At 38.2% G+C, this 18,955-nt stretch overlaps 1 protein-coding gene across 1 annotated transcript in view; it reads left to right on the top strand.

Moving 5' to 3' along the window:
- LOC100891813 (germinal-center associated nuclear protein) overlaps positions 1-18,955 on the top strand; it is a 27,846-nt gene extending 8,891 nt beyond the window's left edge. Inside the window, exons 10-32 of the mRNA XM_030974965.1 lie at positions 261-490; positions 1,037-1,243; positions 1,778-1,891; positions 2,686-2,848; positions 3,617-3,766; positions 4,233-4,374; positions 5,168-5,370; positions 6,009-6,229; positions 6,907-7,044; positions 7,390-7,593; positions 8,199-8,396; positions 8,890-9,199; positions 9,881-10,033; positions 10,278-10,508; positions 11,112-11,273; positions 11,926-12,049; positions 12,827-12,928; positions 13,362-13,446; positions 14,310-14,473; positions 15,328-15,457; positions 15,819-16,037; positions 16,870-17,002; positions 17,500-18,955. Coding sequence (XP_030830825.1) covers positions 261-490; positions 1,037-1,243; positions 1,778-1,891; positions 2,686-2,848; positions 3,617-3,766; positions 4,233-4,374; positions 5,168-5,370; positions 6,009-6,229; positions 6,907-7,044; positions 7,390-7,593; positions 8,199-8,396; positions 8,890-9,199; positions 9,881-10,033; positions 10,278-10,508; positions 11,112-11,273; positions 11,926-12,049; positions 12,827-12,928; positions 13,362-13,446; positions 14,310-14,473; positions 15,328-15,457; positions 15,819-16,037; positions 16,870-17,002; positions 17,500-17,682 — 3,966 coding nt within the window. The 3' untranslated portion in view covers positions 17,683-18,955. The remainder of the gene's footprint in view (positions 1-260; positions 491-1,036; positions 1,244-1,777; positions 1,892-2,685; positions 2,849-3,616; positions 3,767-4,232; positions 4,375-5,167; positions 5,371-6,008; positions 6,230-6,906; positions 7,045-7,389; positions 7,594-8,198; positions 8,397-8,889; positions 9,200-9,880; positions 10,034-10,277; positions 10,509-11,111; positions 11,274-11,925; positions 12,050-12,826; positions 12,929-13,361; positions 13,447-14,309; positions 14,474-15,327; positions 15,458-15,818; positions 16,038-16,869; positions 17,003-17,499) is intronic.

Below are 18,955 nucleotides of genomic sequence, written 5' to 3'. Positions count from 1 at the left end.
TTGGCTGCAAAAGGGACATAGTATCTTCAAGTATCTGAATGATCTATCAAACTGTTCATGATGCTCCGTTAACACATACAGTTTGGGTCGGCTCTTTGCATTCTTCTAATTCAACACAAATGAGTAATGGAATTTTTCACAGTAATCTTACGCATTTAGTCACTCAAAATCTTGCTGGGAAAGTATGTTTGCTACTCTACATGAGATAATGTTTTGATTAAAAATGAGTTATAAAGTTGTTCTATTCTCCTCCTCAACAGGAAGAGCCGTTGCCCTCTGAACTTCGACCTCCGGCTGTCCTTGACCTGACCATGAACTACCTGATGGGAGAGATCATAAATCGAGAGCCGACGGGGCAGGGCGGCGATGGGAGGAGCTGGGCAGACTGGTTTGATTTCCTGTGGGACAGGACGAGGAGTATCCGCAAGGAGATCACGCAGCAGCAGCTGTGTGAGACTACAGCTGTCAGCCTAATGGAGAAATGTGCAAGGTAGGTTTGAAATGCAAAAGCGGTATTGATGTCGATTGTGTTACGAAAAGGAGGACAATGTGCCACTGAATATTATGATGCTAAAGAAGAGTCACTGCATTTATTGTAACTTCATGTCCGAACATTGCAAAGTTGCAAGTTTTGTGGTCATGTTACTCTCTACCAGGCTTCTTCACAGGTCATTTTACATGCAATATTTGGGGATCTAACAAGTATTTGTCTCTTCTCACTCCTGTTAAACTAGAAGCTTTCAGGAATTGTATAGTGATCAAAAATCATTTTTGTGGCAAGCAACTTTTGCAAGCTTCTAAAATTTGGTTTCATTGATTTCTATCGTAGCATGTAGCGTTCCCGAATCGGAATCACATGTGATATATTGAATCTTGGAATACACAGGTAAATATTTCATGCAGGAACAATAAAGTGGAAATTTCTATTTAATCATTATACGGGTATATGTAATTTGATTTGATAAAACGGGACTGCAGAGAACCTTCTACAAGTTGACTTCAACGCTAATATTTATATATTTATTTATGATTTCAGGTTTCACATTTACTGCTCGTATCGACTCTGCGAGGAGGGGCATATGTCCTTCAGCCCCAAGATCAACAACGAGAACTTAACCAAGTGCATGCAGAGTCTGAAACAGTTTTACCATGACCTGACTGACGAGGGCGTCTTCTGTCCCAACGAGGCAGAGTTCAGAGCTTACGAGGTCTTGCTCAACCTCACTGGAGGGGATATCCTCAGGTTAGTTGGGATTTAGAAGGTTTTTATTGTTTTTATTTGTATTGTCTTTATCCTGTGTTGCTCTCTAGAAAGCTTCTCAAAATCTCACCAATGATCAATTCTAAACAGTTTTTAAGAAAGTGGGTTGTTTTGAAATTTCCTTCTTTCCCTACCCCCCCCCCCCCTTAAAAAAAACACATCTTATTTATTGTATTTTTGTGATTCAATGCATGTGAAATAAATAATTCTGTTTTATGATTTCTCTTTCTTTCTCCTGTGTTACATAGAAAAGATGTCGCTAAGTTTCCCCAAAATATTTCAAACTTCATAAAGAAGGTAGAACTGTCAAAATTTTTGAAGACGTAAAGGCCAGATTAGCCTTAAAACAGTTATGCTTAAATTTGTTAATACAGAGTTTAATCAGAGTATTTCTGTATTCCAGCAATACATTCTAATTTTCTTGTAAATTTTTTAATACAGAGTTTGATGAGAATATTAACAGTAATCCAACAACACATTTTAGTTTTCTTGTTTGATGTTCTTGATGTTTTGCAGGGAGGTTCAGCAGTATCGACCTGAAGTGAGAAACTCTGAGGCCGTGGTGTTTGCTATCAAAGTCTCTGCAGCCTTCAGTAGCAACAACTACAGCAGATTCTTCAAACTTATCAGGTAGCCACTAGCTTTTATCAAGTTAAATAGCTTGATTTGTGCACACAAAATTGAAGGGCCTGAGTAAAAAAAATTAAATGATTGTACAGTTTCAGGCAAACATATTGTTTTTAGTTCCAAGACCAACGTATTGCCTTTGTTGTATATTTTTACTTTATCTGTTAACATTTTATGAACACTTTGGCAAGGAGGAAAAATGATAGGATTACCGGTAGATGTGTCAACAAATTTGATTTTTAAGGCAGGTATTTCATGTAAGATTGTTTTCATTTCTTGTAGATCAATTAATTTTTTAAAGAGATTGGATTGATTTTTCGGCATACATTTATTCCAGACCATTAAACAAGGCACTCAATCTATCATTCCAAGAAATGATTTCCTTGTAGAATTTCTTTTGTGTAATAATCTTACAGCCTTGATTATTAATTTGTTAAAATACATAGCACCGTCGTTTCATATGATATGTGCTATTGATATGTTTTAACAACTTTATATTTGACTTCTCGTGGAGGAGGGGGGAGGGGCTAGTTATCATGGATGATAATAGGGACTTTTAGATTTGCACAACGACAACGTGGATTGCTACGATCGACGTCCTTTTAATGCACTGCCTTGAATGGACGTCACACGTATCAATCCACGCAAATCTAAAAGTCCCTAATAACATAACTCTTTTTCATTCAGTTTTGGCAGTGTCATCCATGCTTGATTAAAAAAAAAAAAATCAGCCATCTCCACATTCTATAACATAATCACCTCCCCTATCTACCATTTATTCTTCTCCCTAAATACAGAGGGGCCTCATTCTTGAATGCTTGCATCCTCCACCGTTACTTTGTCCAGCGACGCTCTATGGCGTTAGAGACCATGAATAAGGCCTTCACCACGCCCAAGGGTATCTCCTTGTTCCCTGCCGTCGAACTTGTCCATCTCCTGGCATTCGAAGATGAAGATCAGGTGGGTATATTAGGCCTCTATTACTATCAAACCTAGGACATGTATGTTTCTTGCAAAGCCAATGAACTGATTAGATTTTAGGGTCATGAGGTCAAATATCAAACAGTCATACATATATATGTAAAATAGCTCGTAATCTAGATATTCTGAGAACCTGTTAATGGTTAATGGATTACAATCAAACTTGAATTTTTTTAAATTGCTGCCGTTTTGGTTTGTAAAGTTGTTCTATGACGGAGGCATCATTTTCGATAGCGCGCAGTCGAAGTTCCATCTAGTTTTATCTCTGCATTGTACGCAGGGGAAGGAGGCATTCAAGTCCAGTTGATGTTTTATTAAAGTGCATGTGATTTTTTAAATGAAAATTATCCTCTGAGTAAAAATTAGGATGATAAAAAAAATTATATGTTGAGCGGGGGGGGGGGGGGGGGGGGGGGGGGAGGGGGAGAGAGAGAGAGAGAGAGAGAGAGAGAAGAAACAAATGGAAATGCACAGGTTATCAGGGCTTAAATATGCTGTGGGAGTATCAGTATGATAAGGAGCATGGCATATTTTTGGGGTGAATATTCAAGGTATACCATATTGAGTTTTTCTTTGTGTTGTCGACACAACATGCCAACATGATTGTGCTCTAATAACAATATTGACTGAGAATACCACAAATATAGCCCTCATTAGACACTTCCTTATTTGAGTCTAATTTGGGCAGTCATTATATAGATATTTCCATCATCAGATTCTTCATAATGATTTCATTCCATTGCGCAGGCTTCTATTTTCTGTGAGTACCACGGTCTGAGTAGTGCAGATGGTTGCATTCAGCTCAGCAGAGGGGGTTTCTTTCACCCGGAGGAGACCCTCACATCTCAAAGAGCGCCCTCTGTCATCGAAGCCAAGAATGACAGGTCTATTGCCGAGGTAAGCAAGAAGAAAGAAGAAAGAAAGTGTTAAATTACATGTTTCTGCAAACATGTTTAATGTGTTTGAAAGTCTACATGTTTATTGTAAGTTCATGAAATTTTTCTCCATTTTGGGTTCTCAAGGAATTCTTACAGTGAAAAAGAACACCAAAAGTTTTGTTTTATTTCTGTTTGTATGTTGAAAATTCCAAGTATTATATTGTTAATCAATCCTTTTTGTTTTTAAATTGAGAAGTTAACCTTAGTAAACTTCAGGGCATACCCAATATTTATTTTCTTTAATATTCTACTCAGTTTAAGGTTTACTTTTTACATGTGCGATATTTCTTCAGATGAATTGTATAAAGCCAATAAATATGCATGGAACCCCAATTGTACAGATCAAAACAATCCTTTTGATAGAGGTCCCCATTAACCTGACATTTATTTTAAATGCCCTGTTTATTTATCATCTCTGTTTATAGGTGGTGAACAATGGTCCTCTTCCCATAGCGCCACCTCACACCCCTGTCTCCAGCTTTGATGAGAGTGGGAGGCTCCTAGAGAGAGGTGTCGAAGCTAAACCAGTCCGAGGTCTGGCAGTCGAGACAAGGAATATAGTTCAAGGTATGGCTATTCAGATTATAGTTCTACTTATTTTTGTATTACCTTTAAAAAAAATGTTAATATTTTGTTTTTAGTGTCATGATCAATATAATTATTTTCATGGGTTTGAAATCTAGATGAGGAGTGTAGTTCTGCTTATTTTTTCTATTACCTAAAATTAATATTTTTTACTTTTTTAAAATCATTTCTTTTTAAAGTGTCATGATTAATATGATCATTTTCAAGGGTTTGAAATTTAGATGAGGAGTATTGTTCTACAAATACCTGAAATTAATGTTGTGTGAATATATTATGAATATATGGCCTGGTTGTATGATGGCTGCCTTGATAGCTGCAAATGTTGGAGGATCAATATTCTTGTTATTAATGTTGCTGTTAATAATCAGTAGTGGCATGATTATGCTACTCCTAATTGTGGAAAACATGATTATTCTTCTGTGTTTATAATATACTGTTCTGTTGTTTGGGTTATTTTTTTTTGGGGGGGGGGGGGGAATGCATTTTACCAAATGTTGGGTTGAAATATGTGAATAAAAACAACTAACAATTTGTGAAGTATAGAGTAAACTTTCAAAATTGAATTTAGAATGGTTTTCGACTGTTTGTTATACTCAATTCATAGAGGAATGAAATATATGTGAACAACTTTTGACCATAATGGTCCAAAACATCTTTTAGTAAAGATTAAATATTAAAAGTTATTGATTATGCACCCCATTTAGTAATATATTTATATTGTAAATGCAGTTTGTTTTGAATGCAGTATGTTCACTTCATTTCCACCTATCCACAGAAGTGAAGCAACCAGTGCGAAAGATTGAGAAACAAGCTCTGCAGGAAAGCTTTACGGTGCAACAAGAGATACAATTCCAACAACCACAGGCCCAAGAGGATGTGGCCGCTGTGCAATACTTTGGTGAAACAGTGCAGCAGCCACCTCAACAGGTTATTTTGTCTGCAAAGGTGGTGGAAAGCAAGCCAACTATAAGCCCTGAGGTAAGTACCAACAATGATGCTTGTTATGAGTGTGTGTGGTTTATTTGGGTAGTTTTTTGTACAACAACTTGTCCAACAGGCTATTTTAACAGCAAAGGTGGAGGAAAGCTAGCCAACTGTAAACCATGAGGTAGATATCAGAAAAATATCACCATGGGAATCTCTTATTGTAGATCAATGACCAGCGATTTCCTGCAACTCACTCTTCGGTCGTTCCTTCCCCAATAGATCATCCAAGACATCACTAAAGAGTTGTTCTTGGAGGTTGTACACCATGGTCGTGTTCCCTTTCACCTCAGAGTTTGATGTAGATCATCAAAAACTCAGAAAGGAATCCCTTATTGCTGGTCATTGGCTAATGTTTACTTGTAACTCACACTACAATCTCTATCGGTTCGAGACTCGCCGCAGCACTAATGTCCTTCGGCAAGAAATTGATCTACATTTGCCACACTCAACCCAGATGATGTAAATGGGTACCTGGCAGGAATTGATTCTTTGAAATGATAGAGCGCCGTAATGGCAGCACAGCTAAAGCTGGGGTAATAATCTCCAAGTTTGGAAGCGCTTAGTGATTGTAATAAGCACTATAGAAAAACTTAAAAATTATTATTATTATTATCTTTGCTATGATTAAGGTCGTCAAGGACATCATCCGAGATATCTTCTTGGAGGTCATCGACGAGATGGTGAGAGACCTATCAACGAGGTTCATGGGCACCCTGGCTATCATCCAGGCATCACCCAAGGTGATAGCAGAGATCATAGATGAAGAACTGGGTGCCTTGAGTCGTGGTGTCGCCAGGGAGACGCTCGATGAGGAGCGTTATGCTGAGGCCTTGAGACGAGAGCAAGAGATGTAAGGATTGACAGGAGTCACTCAGCTTATTTTTGATTTATGGAACTAACCCATTTTCATAGGGCAACAGAGGAGTTCTTGTATTAAAGCCCCACTGCACTATTTATAGCTACTTGCGCCCTCTATAAAGCAAACAATGCCTAATCGGTGCCTGTTGGTCCCCCATGATCCCCTTTTTCTTATGTTAATTCAGAGCTGATTTGATGAGATAACCACCTGCCAGTGACCTTGCAGGGGGGTCTAATATCCCCCTGGCCAAACTAGTGTAGACCGGCTTTAACAGGAGTCACTCAGCTTATTTTAGATTTATGGAGCTAACCCATTTGCATAGTGCAACAGAGGAGTTCTTGTATTAAGTTTAGGGCATGACAGAATCCAGTTGTCAAGGGGTTAAAAAGTACTTGAAAAGTATGTTTTTAAATGAAAATGCATTAATCATAGAATATGGTACCGTGGTAAAGAAGACAAGTAAATAGTGTAGGATCAAAACCCCTCTAGCAGTATGAATGGCGTACATGTGGGACTTATTCATAAGTGTAGTCATATCAGTGAAACATACAACATCTCAATGTAATTTATGAAGGCAGGTTGTTGGAGTTCAAACTGAAAATAGATTGTGCCTTTCGTGTTCTAGTGCCCTGATAGATCTATTTTGTGCTTGTCTTTTTTTTAAACAGGAGGGCAGCAGAAGAGGCTTCGAAGAAAGAGCAAGAGTTGAATGCATTGAGACAGGAGGCTAGCAGACAGATAAGTGAGGAGATCGTTGAGGAGGTCGTTGAAACAACACTTGAAGCGATGATTGAAAAGGAAATAAGGTACAATTTTTCATAAATCATAAAAGTAATTACGCCCGAGTCACACCACCAGAGTAACACCAAACTGTCCAATAAGAGACAAAAATCTTGGCTATTTGGGATAATGTAATTTCTTGTTTAGTCGCACATCAGTCTGGTGGTAGTCCTCTTGGTGGACTAGGATATTATTTGTAAAAGACAGTGATGAATTGAGGAGGTCAATTTCTGGGATGTTTATTATGACCAGTTTCCAAGTTTCCTCATAAATGTTATTAGCTTTTGGATGTATATCTTCATCTTTACCAAATTTACGCTTGAATATCTGTAACCCCTTTATCTGTAAACCCTTTTTGGTGGTTTTTGCAGTGTATATCAGAGTGAGTTACATAGACAAGCAATAGAACGATGCAGCTCCGCCGTCTCAGAAGAACTTCTCCAAGACCTGGTCGAGTCAGAGGTCACCAGCATATCCCATGAGGTCATTGCTATGGCAACGGCTGAGAGAGACAGGAGACTTGAAGAGATTGCAGAGGCTTACAGACTTAGACAACTTGGTTACCTTTATCAAAAGTAAGTCAATTTCTTATTTTTCATCCTAGAAGATAAGAATATAGGTGTCTATGACCTAGGCCCTGTTTCACAAAACTCAATATCAATAACAAGTTACAGTATCTGTTATAAGCTTCTGATATCGTGGCATCTGATTGGCTGAGAGCTTATTTGGCATAGAAATTTAGCATTGATTATTGATAACAGGTTTCATGAAATACGGCCCTGGTTAATAAAGGTGACTTATAAAGTGCATGAAAGGTCAGAAATGTGTTCCAATATACATTTATAAGTAAGATGTATCCAACGAATAAGAATATAAAAACAGAAATAGAAATGGAGACTTTTGTGTATACAGAATTTTCTGCATGTAGAAATTAACCTACCAAAATTTGCAAAGAGAGAAGTTTGAAAATGTTGTAAATTTAAGTATGTTACCATCTGTTGAATGCCAGAGTGATGTTAATTCTATGTAAACATCTATGAATTGATGCCTTCATGACTCTTTGCATAAGACATATAATGTTACATGTAAAGAATGAAAAGAATCTACATTGTATGAGTGGCTGTCATCAGTTTTCTTTTGTAATGAAAACCTTCCCTGCCTGCCCTCATGTGTTGTACAGATGGTGTCGTGTTCACTCTAAGAGACTAAAGATCCGTCGTACCCTGGAGACCTTCCCTGCCGGCCCGCCCAATCAGAACACCGCCGAGCAGCTCGAGGTCCTCTGGCCTAAGCGACGGGAGCAACCTGGGGGAGCTGACCCAGACTCGACCTCGAGGTCGAGAGTACCGTTACCCATGTCTCTGGATACTCCTTATGGGTAAGTGAACCGCATCATTGCCATGCCTTGGGTGGCAAATACCTCCGAAGAGTGTATACACCAGCTCGTAACCTTCACTCAACAACTGATAAATTAAACTAATTATTCCTAATCCAGACTCATTCTACCTTAAATATGTCTTACTGTGGCTGAATAGCTACATTTCTCTTCCTGAAACAGAAACAAATAGCTTCATTGTGAATCCTATTCCCATGGAAGATCAAGTAATACCAATCGTGACGATGAAATGATTAAATTTTAGCTGAATTTTACTGTTAATGTCATTTACGGCAATTGCTCTAAAACTTGGTGGCGCGGAAAGATTAATTGACCTGTACAATGTATCAGTCATGTAGGCCTGTTACTCGTGTTAGGTGGATCTCTCAAATATGATTCTGCAAGTCTGTCTTTGTTTGTTTTACTGATATGTAGCTTTATTACAAATTTGATTGAGAGGGATTCTAATTTTTATTATATCCTTGTTGCTTTGCAGTGTTGTCACCGAGAGGGAATCGCTCGCCAAACACATCATGCACCACCACTACCTTACCCTCGTCAGACAACAGAGGGCGTGGGAGCCTTTAGACTTACCCGTCATCCACAGGGACAACAACCATCCTTCCCAGCATGCATCTAGCCCAACATGGCAGGATGGTGCTTCGTGCCGGTATTGGAAACTGATTGCCTCGCTGCCTCAAGGGTCACATGATGACAGGAGCCCTTGTCATTGGCTGAAGGCTAAATTGAGGCGTGGCAAGATTTCGAAGGAGCTGAGGAGGAGCAGACTCAGAGATAATGAGAATGTAAATTATAATTCAGTCTATCTTCCTCAAAATCTTTTGACCCAGCAATGCCCAGTTTCGATTGCGAAGGGCACATATCAGGGTATTTTCACATGTTTGTGATTGGATCTCTGTTTTGTTTGAAAAATAATTAGTTGATCTATAAGAAAAGGTATGGGAATAACTAAATCTGAATTCTGTATAAAAACAATACTTGCTTTAAGGTATGCACAGTGCATTATCTCATAGCAGTTACCTAACAGACTTATAATATTTGATTTCTAGAGTTATAAAAATGGTATTGTGAGGTACATTTTGAAGGAAAAGAGTGAGAAGAGCCTGAGGAAAAGGAAAAATTTGCTTTGTAATCTTCAAAATCATTAAAACAACTTTTATGTTGGACATCCACTTACAAATACTAACTTCTTATCTCATTCTCCCTCTTCTTTTATTTTTTTTCTTTCTTATTTTGCTATTAATTCTGTGAACTTTCTCTCCTATTTTTCTCTCTTTTTGCTCTCACTTTCTCTTTCTCACTTTCTGTCACTCTCTCTATCTCTTCTTTCCCTCCTAACCCCCATCTCTCCCTCCGTAACCCTCTCTCACCCCATCTTCTCCCCTCTCACATTCTCTCTCTCTCTCTCTCTCTCTATCACCTTCTATCTCTTTCTTGTGACTACTGGACCTCTCTGGTTATCACAGGTTGAGACCCTGAGCCTGTACACACAGAGAGCTGGATCCAGGCCAGTGGGGATCTGTACCAAGGCATTGATGGGACCCCCTGCAGGGAGAGATGCCAGATACCAGCTGACTGGAAGCTCAGGGATCATTCTCGTGGTCCAAGGTGAAACAGAGGTGAGATTTACCGGACAGAGAAAGAGAGAGGAAGGGGGAGGGAGACAGGGAGGGGATGGGGACCCGGAGGGGTGGGAAAGAAGGATGCCAGATACCAGAGAGTAGCAAATGAAGATTAATGTCTTTCCGAAGGGTATTAGTATCACTGCGGGACTTGTACTCAGACCTGTGTGACCCACAGTCCAGTGACTTATCCTCTAGACCATCAACAACATCATTTTTCCTTTGCAAAACAATTTTCTAGGCCTGTTGTAGAGATGCCCAGCATAGACTGAACGCGATCCTATCTCAGACACCAAGAAGACCACCTCTCCCCATTCTTCTGTGTTTAATAAGTGACGAAGATGTGACAACATTCCAGAGCAGCCTCTCAGAGTACCTCCAGTGTCCTCAGCTCACGCGTGAAGGAGTGATTGCATCTTGGAGAGTGATCAGGCTGCCAAGGGATGTTGTGAAGGTTGAAGCGTCTGAGCAGGTTAGCAGATCATAGTTGATATTTTTTGTCCATTTTCAAAATAAATCTTTGTGCAATCGTAGATCAATAGTTCAAAAGGTGGTTTACATCTAAACCAACGGCTAAATATAGGTAAACCATTGTTTTCTTTGAATGTCAAAAAAAGCACCCAAAAAAAAAGACAAGGATAAAAAAAAATTATTGTAGAAAGATAAGCACAGATATGAATATAACTCAAAATATGTTTTTCCTTCTTTACCTTCATATGATTTGTTTGTGTTTTCCAAAAAACAGAAAAACAAAAGAGGCAGTCCCTGAAATGTTTTCATTTTACTTGAACAAATCTATTACCAAACCAAACGATTTGTTGTGTGCTTGGCATTAAGGCTTGATTTTTTTTAAAGGTTCATAATACAAAAGAGAGTCAAGTTAAAATATGTTACAGATGTATAACCTACTAGCATTATTAAGTTATCTAATGTATGAATTAAATTTTGATATACAAATGTATTGTCAGAATTGTGAAATGCATTTTTTCTTAAAAATGCATCCATTTGACTCCTTCTCCTTCTCAACTTACTGTTACAAAAAATATCCCAACCTTGATTTGTTTTTCCCCTTCAGCTTGAGGAAGGTATAGCATGGCTAGCCTCTCACCATCCTAAACCAACGTCCGTGGTCAGCGAGACGGTCAAGGAGTACCTGGACAATGGTCTGTCACAGTTCTTCAGCATCAATGTCCACCAGCTGTCCAAGCAGAGGAGAGAGAGCGGGCAGTTTTTACTGGTCAGTACCAATTATTTTACTCCTTTCTAGCATTATCTAGAGAATCAGGCAGCGCCTTTTTTACCCAGAGCTACTAGGAAACTTAATGTTATATGTCTGATATTGTTTTTGTTGTTTCTTTGTTTTGTGTTGTTAAGATAGCACTGAAGTATTATCATCATATTACATTGTAGTGTCTTGAGTGGTATTATTTCAGAAAGTGTACAGTAGAAATACTTATTGTTGTTGTTGTTGTTGTTGTTGTTGTTGTTGTTGTTGTAATTATTGTTATTATGATTATTATTATTATTATAAATTATTATTATAAACTATATCATTGTTTTTATTATTATTATTTGATAACAAAACCAACTTTTGTATATCTATATTATCTGTAAAACCTTACATGAAAGAATGGTCTATATACATAGGTAAGGAGTCTTGAGTAAAAATTCTTCTTGTACAGATTTTTATTTTGTGTCAATTTCGTTTCCAGGGGATGAAAAATATGGTCTTTATAGGCAGGCAGTCTTCTGTGCAGGTAGCTGCTAAGGCAGGTTTTGGCCAAACTACCTCTAAAGGAATATACAAAGATTATAGATCAAACATGTATTATCCACTACGAAAACACATGTATTATAATTTAAAGATCATTTAATGCTATTTATTTCAGTCACCACAGTCCATTGTGAGTCTGTATAACTCTGTGATGAGTCATCTATCTTCTGTAGCGAGCTCTTCATCCCTGTCTGACATCTCATGGCCTCCTGCAGAGTTCACAGGTCACCAACATCCAGGTACTTTAAATATTCTTTGGTATTCTTCCCCATTTTAACACAAAGTGTTCTTATTAAATGATATTGGGAAGTTTAAATTGTACATGTATTGATAATTATTGAAAAATGTGTGTATATATCCAAGTCTCCATAAGATGGGAGCATGTCCATGTTATATTAATCTGTTCAGTGTTAGGCCAGAAAAAAAAAAGTGGATTACCTTGAATACCTTCTCCTCTTTAACGATGATATGTTTACAGCTCCAAGTTTCACTATGAGAGAAACTATGATAAGTACAGATTGAATTTTGTGATTTATTAAAAAAAAAAATAATAATTGTACATTCACAGCTATTGATGTCTTTAGAATTCCTTTCAGTGATAAAATTATGACTGTTTTAAGGAAAAAAAATCTAAACTTCTTACCGAGTTACACATAGCAGGTAAACAGGATTTCAAGCAAAATCACTGATTTTAAGCTACATGTACATGTACATGTAAGAGAACTCTTAACTAAAGTCAAGAGTGATCTCTCTTTTTTCCTGTTAATACTAGGAGATTTTAAAGCCTGTCTGTACTAGTTTGGCCAGGAGGGATTAGACCACCCAGCTAGGTCACTGACAGGTGGCTATCTCATCAACTCAGCTCTCAATTAACGTAAGAAAGAGAGGATCATGGGGGACCAATGGGCACCACTTTGGCATTGTTTTCTATATAGAGGGAGCAAGTAGCTACAAGTAGTACAGTGGGGCTTTAATATGTTTTGTGTATTTTTGCTTTTGATTTATCTTTTATTTAGACCTCCCTGCAGCTGAGTGGAACACCCCTACCACTCTGAGTCATCTCTATACATCCATTAACATCTTGAAGCTACCTGAGGTGCCTTATATAGAAGACAATGGTAAGCAAACCCAAGATACACCATTAAAATATAATAATTGCTGTTTAACATCATCTTTTTAAAGCATGAAGTCACATTCTCCTTTTGTTTATTTTATTTATTTATTTATTATTACATTTCATAACCTTTTTTTATGTTTTCTTGTGTTGTACTGTAAATATAACAACATTAGTCGCTGGACTTTTGCCATGTTCTTTTGTTTTTTATAACCAAAATTGAATTGAATTGATGAGAAAGTTAATTTTAGGGAACTGTTCTTCAGGGTGTCCTTCCCGTGTTACCTTATTTTGCTCTGGAAAAATTGTCTCTATAAGATCTGCGAAGTTGAATAAGAATTATCAATTTGTACATCAATAATGTACATGGAGCAGAACTGCTCTCAGAAGAAAACTGATATTTGAAGCAATGACCTTATCTCATTTTTTTTATCCAGACTGGTTATCAGTTTGCAAAGCTTGTGCCAACTATGTGAATCTACTTCCAGGCAGAGACAGTGACAAAGCACCACTCTTATCCAGGTAATTTTCTTTCACTTATTCATCCATTTTCACCCTTCTATCAGTGAATTTTCACTATCCCTCTGTTTACCTTCCTCTTTATTTCATTATTTTCCACAACTTTTTGATAACTCATGTACTACGTATTTACAGACAATAAAATACCTGTACATGTACACAAACATGTTAATACATGAACGCTCGTTTGTAGGTCGTCACAATGTCATTTAGTATTTCTTAGTATTCATTGTATGCACCATTTTTATGGTTTACAAATATTTGCTGCCTACAAATACACAGAAAAGTATAATTGTAATACCTCTGCATGAATTCATTTATGGTGCTCCCTCCAATTTAAACATGAAAATATAATCTTGCACGTAGAAGGTTACATGTACATGGGCAAATATCAAATGCCATGAGTTTTTGGTGCTTAAAGGGATCCGGTAACTTTGTCTCAGATTCTGAAACAAAATCCTGGATTTAGCTCATGCTGCAATGATAATTATAAACCTTTAGGTCAGTCAGGAATCCCATGGCATTTACAAGCCGATTGCCTGTCTGATTATCAAGATATTTATGATTGGAAATCGAAACCAAATTTTGTGTTTTCCTTACGGTTTTCATGGCTCTATGTTCTATTAGGGAAAATGAGTATGGTAATACCGGTCACTCAAAGTTTGTTACGTTTTTGAGGCACTTCTTGAACACTTTGAAGTACAATTTTTTTTTAGGGCTTCAATATGACACCATATCACAGACACTGATAACACGTAGGGCCATGCATCTCAGGTTTAACATTGTTAAACGATGCCTTTAAAGGGCAGATGTAAGTTGATGACAGTTGCATTCCTCAAGTTTGTTGTTTCTTCATTGTGATGCAGAGTGAGATGGCTGCTGGACAAGAGCAGACGAACCTTTGAAGATACCTGCTTTGTGACCTTTGACACGGAAGGATGTGAACCCACCTCCCAGCATGCACCGTGGGCAGACATCTTAGAGGAATGTGTGACATACATGATGACAACCCTGTCCACTAGACCAGAGGGTGAGATGGAATGTTTTATTTTCCTTCCAAAAGTATAATATGCCAAAGTTAAAAAAACTAAATAAAGGGATCGGGTATCTTTGTCTCAAATTCTGAAACAAAATTCTTGATTTAGCCCATGCTGCAATGATAATTATAAACCTTTAGGTCAGTCAGAAACCTCATGACTATTACAACCCAATCGCCTGTCTGATTATCAAGATATTTATGATTGGAAATCGAAATTTCAAAATTTGTTTTCCTAGTATTAGGGAAAATGAGTATGGTAAAACCAGTCACCCAAAGATTGTTACTTTTTTGCGGCACTTCATGATCATTTTGAAGCGCAAATTTTCAGGGCTTCAAAATACACCATATTACAAACACTGATAACACGTAGGGCCATGCATCTCGGATTTAACATTGTTAAGCGATGCCTTTAAGTGATTGAGCATATTTTAAATCCTTTCTGTGCCACAAAGTTGATGACCACTTGTCGTAAATGAACTTTGAAGTGTTTAAAATGGACTTTTAATGAGTTGTTTTCAAAAGGAAATTGGGTATTTTGCTTGGGAATTTACTTAACAATAGTGGAACCTGTTTTTTCTGAGTCAGGAAGAAAAATAAGCAAATCTGAGTCCAAACTATATGTTCAACCTCTCACATTTTTGGGTGGGAGTGGGATTTGAATCCTTCGAATGTCAGCCACATAGTTTGGAGTATTATCCACTGACGGCTGTCCATGGTTTATTCCATTAGTCAACTGAAGCAGGAAGTGAGTTAACTCACTTATTTTTATTTCCTCTGCACTTTCTTCTTGTTAATTTGTTATATTCTTTGATTTAATCCCATATTTTTGTCTGCTTTCTGTTCAGGAGAGAGTCCATCCCCGGGCAATCAGCAGGTGTACTTCCACCAGTCTGAGTTTGGTAGCTTTGAGTTTCCTGTCCAGTGGAAGCAGGAGATGAACGAGACTTTAGAAGAATCGGTGGTGGAACATGAAAGGTGAGTTATCACTTCTCTTTGATACAGGGTAGATAGTTTAGACCCTTTAAAGCCCCACTGCACTACTTTATAACTACTTGCGCCCTCTATATAGCAAACAATGCCAAATCGGTGACCATTGGTCCCCCATGATCCCCTTTTTCTTATGTTAATTGAGAGCTTATTTGATGAGATAACCACCTGTCAGTGACCTTGCAGGGAGGTCTAATCCCTCCTGGCCAAACTAGTGCAGTGGGGCTTTAATAGATGCATAAGGTAAACATGTGATTCATCAGTCTATGGGATGGGATGTGTATTATGCATACAGATATTGTTAATCAAGATGATACGTGTAAATAAACCACTTTCTTTGTGATTCCAGCATGTTTGATTCCATCATGGAGTCGGTGTCAACACGTCGGTCTACCCTGGCAGATGAGGACTCGAGGGAGAAGGAAGAGAGGAGGAGGAGAAGGGCGGAGGAACGTCTTCCCGACAACACCAGCTTCCTTCTTCCGCAAGATGTCACCATGACGATAAGCCACACCCAGAGTGGTCTGCTCAGGAGGATGTTGGATAAGGAGCGAGAAGAGAGCCTCAGGTATTTAGCTTAATTTGTATTTTTTGCCTTCCTGTTACCTCTTATTCTGCCACAGGGCTAATCCCCATTGTGCCAAGCCACAAATCCCCCCAGTGCCAAGTTAATTTGAGATAATCGGACGAACGTGATGGTACTATCATGCAAGAAGCAGCGAAGCAGTAGCTTGCTCGCGTGTACAAAGCACTATAACGGTAGCGTGCATGCAAGCTTATGGCAGGATATGAGTTAATACATGTTTCCCTGTTTGCAGTCACACTCGAGCAAATGCCAATAAACTCTGGTATTGATATACCTTCGTCATTCGGCAGCTACTATGATCCAGTGACTACCACATATAGTCACTTCCCCAGGTTTCATCTCTGCTGAGAAGTTCTGTTGTACTTGGCATTTTAAAAAGAATACATGTGCCTCCACCTGTGTCTCTTTGAATACTAATGAACAATAATTATACAACTTTCATGAGCACCTATCCGGTATCCATCTCAATGGGTTTCGCAGATGCGGTACAAATGACCTTTGTCTGCCCATGTGCAGAGTGTATAATAATAATAATAATATATTCAATTGTAAAGCGTAATGAATATGTGGATATATTCTATTGCGCTGCAAGAGCTCGTAAATGCTGTGCTATACATACTATATGAACAAGTGAGTTTTCAGTCTTGATTTAAAATTATCTAGTGATGGGGCTTTCCTTATTTCTAGTGTTAATTTATTCCATAATCTAGGGGCAGCACAAAGAAATGATCGGTCTCTGAGGGTATCTAGGAATTGGCTTGTTATGACACGAAGGAATAAGTTGACAGCATATCATTTTTCTTTTTAACTCTAGGTTTGAAGCCATGCTAACAAGCTTTCTAGAAGAGCCCGTGGAAGAACTGCCGCAGACACTGCATGTACAGGCTGACAGACCAGAGTCTGAATTTAGACTACAGCTTCCACCCTTTCCAAACAGAACTCCAAAGGTAGGCACAGTGTATTGTAATTTATTCTTTGTCGTTTCCCCCAAGGTTTAATGTCATCGAAATAGAATCTGCCAACGCCATGAATTGCCCTTACACATAATTACTGTTGTTGTCAATATTCTGTGCACTTTGTTTAAAGATATTTTTTCTCTCTCTTTTCCTCTTTCCCTCCCTCTTTTCCTCTTTCCCTCCCTCTCTCTTTACCATCTCTTTCTCTCTCTCCCTCTCCCAACCTTTCCTCCCTTCCACCCTTCACGTCTCTCTGCCTTCCTCTCACTTAATCTCTTTTTCTTTCTTTCTCTCTCTCCCTCTCCCAACCTTTCCTCCCTTCCTCCCTTCACGTCTCCCTGCCTTCCTCTCACTTAATCTCTTTTTCTTTCTTTCTCTCTCTCTCTCTCTTTCTCTCTTTACCATCTTTTTTTTTCTCTCTCTCTCACTTGCCTTTCCCTCATTCTCTGTCTTGCTCTCTTCCTCTACATCCATCTCTCACTTTCAAGGCTCTATCTCTATCAAAGTCCCTGGAGGAACCACACCCTCGGACCGACGCCCCGGTCATCACCTTGGAAGAAACAGATGACTCGCTCTCCGATCAAATCCAGAGCCTGAAGGAGAGACTAGCCTCTGAGAAACAAGCAGGGTTGGTGGCTGAAATGAGACTAAATGCTCTACTTGGGCTTTAGCTGCTACTGTGAACCCATAGCATCGCAGGACATGGTGCTTATGGGCATCTTTAGACAATTTTGAAAGGGGGATATTGGAACAAATGAAGAGAGCACATAGGGGCAGTGCTCAAACACAATGAGTGATTTCAAGTTTGGTGTTAGTGTTAGTGTTTAGAGCAGTCAAGAGCTCTTAAATCGAGCGCAAAATTTGCTGATGAAATTACGAGCCCGATACCGATATCAAAATCAATAGCTTAACACCAGCCGTGACGTCACCACATACTTGATTTCACGACAATGATTTAAAAATAGTACATCAAAACTAAAGATATCATGCAAAGTACATAATAAATTTACACCTATTTCTCTGGTCTTATAAAAAACTAATTTTACACAAAAGAATATATGAATTACCTGTTTCACATATTTTTATTTGATCGTCAGACAATAAATTGGCGTCGTTCGTGTGTTGACTGTGTGCGGGTACAACACTAACACCGAACTGGAAATCAACATTTGCTTAATCCCTAGGGGCTAGTGTTAGTGAATAGGACATTTGTACGTGAAATATTAACACCATCCACAAAGGTCGGTTCAGCAGACGACAATTTTGCAAAATCGATAACACTAGCTACCGGAAGTTGACGATATTCAGAGGTCAAAGCCTTAACACCAGCTGATTTCCATTTAGGTGTTTAGGCTGGTGTTAGTGTATATTAAACACTAACACCAGCCTTAAACACCAAACTTGAAATCACTCATTGAATAGGGGTACGGTACCGAATGTGCTGGAAAGTGAATCTATAGAAGTGCAAGATTTATCCACAAGTGAGGGTAACATGATGTCTTGGAACTATTTATACAAAACAAAATTGGTTATATCAGATTTCAAGTTTGCAGACAAAATAAGATAGTCAAGAAAATTACAAATTTGCAAATGATGATCATCAACTTGTTTTGTCACATAATTTTTACTTCTGGATGTGATATGTGAACTTTCAAACCAACCGACCAACCATTTCTAAACAAAGTTTTATGGAAACAGTAAATGGTTTACAATCAAGAACCAGCAATATTTCTTGTGAACCCTTAAACTGTCCTAACTAGCCTCCTAGTTAAATTGTTGTTGTCCCAACTTTGACCCGACACATTGAATATAATTTTGACTGATGAGGATGGAGAAAGATGTTATTATTTAAGTACTTGCATATCATGTCAGTTGTAACCAAATCATGCCATTTGTGTTTTCATTGTTTTTAATAAAAAATGTCTTTATATTGATATAGAACTA

This window comes from Strongylocentrotus purpuratus, unplaced genomic scaffold, assembly GCF_000002235.5.
Source record: "Strongylocentrotus purpuratus isolate Spur 01 unplaced genomic scaffold, Spur_5.0 spur5_scaffold_7, whole genome shotgun sequence".
Taxonomy (NCBI): Eukaryota; Metazoa; Echinodermata; class Echinoidea; order Camarodonta; family Strongylocentrotidae; genus Strongylocentrotus; species Strongylocentrotus purpuratus.
Note: the sequence above shows the minus strand (reverse complement) of the source record. Positions and strands in the feature narration are given on the sequence as shown.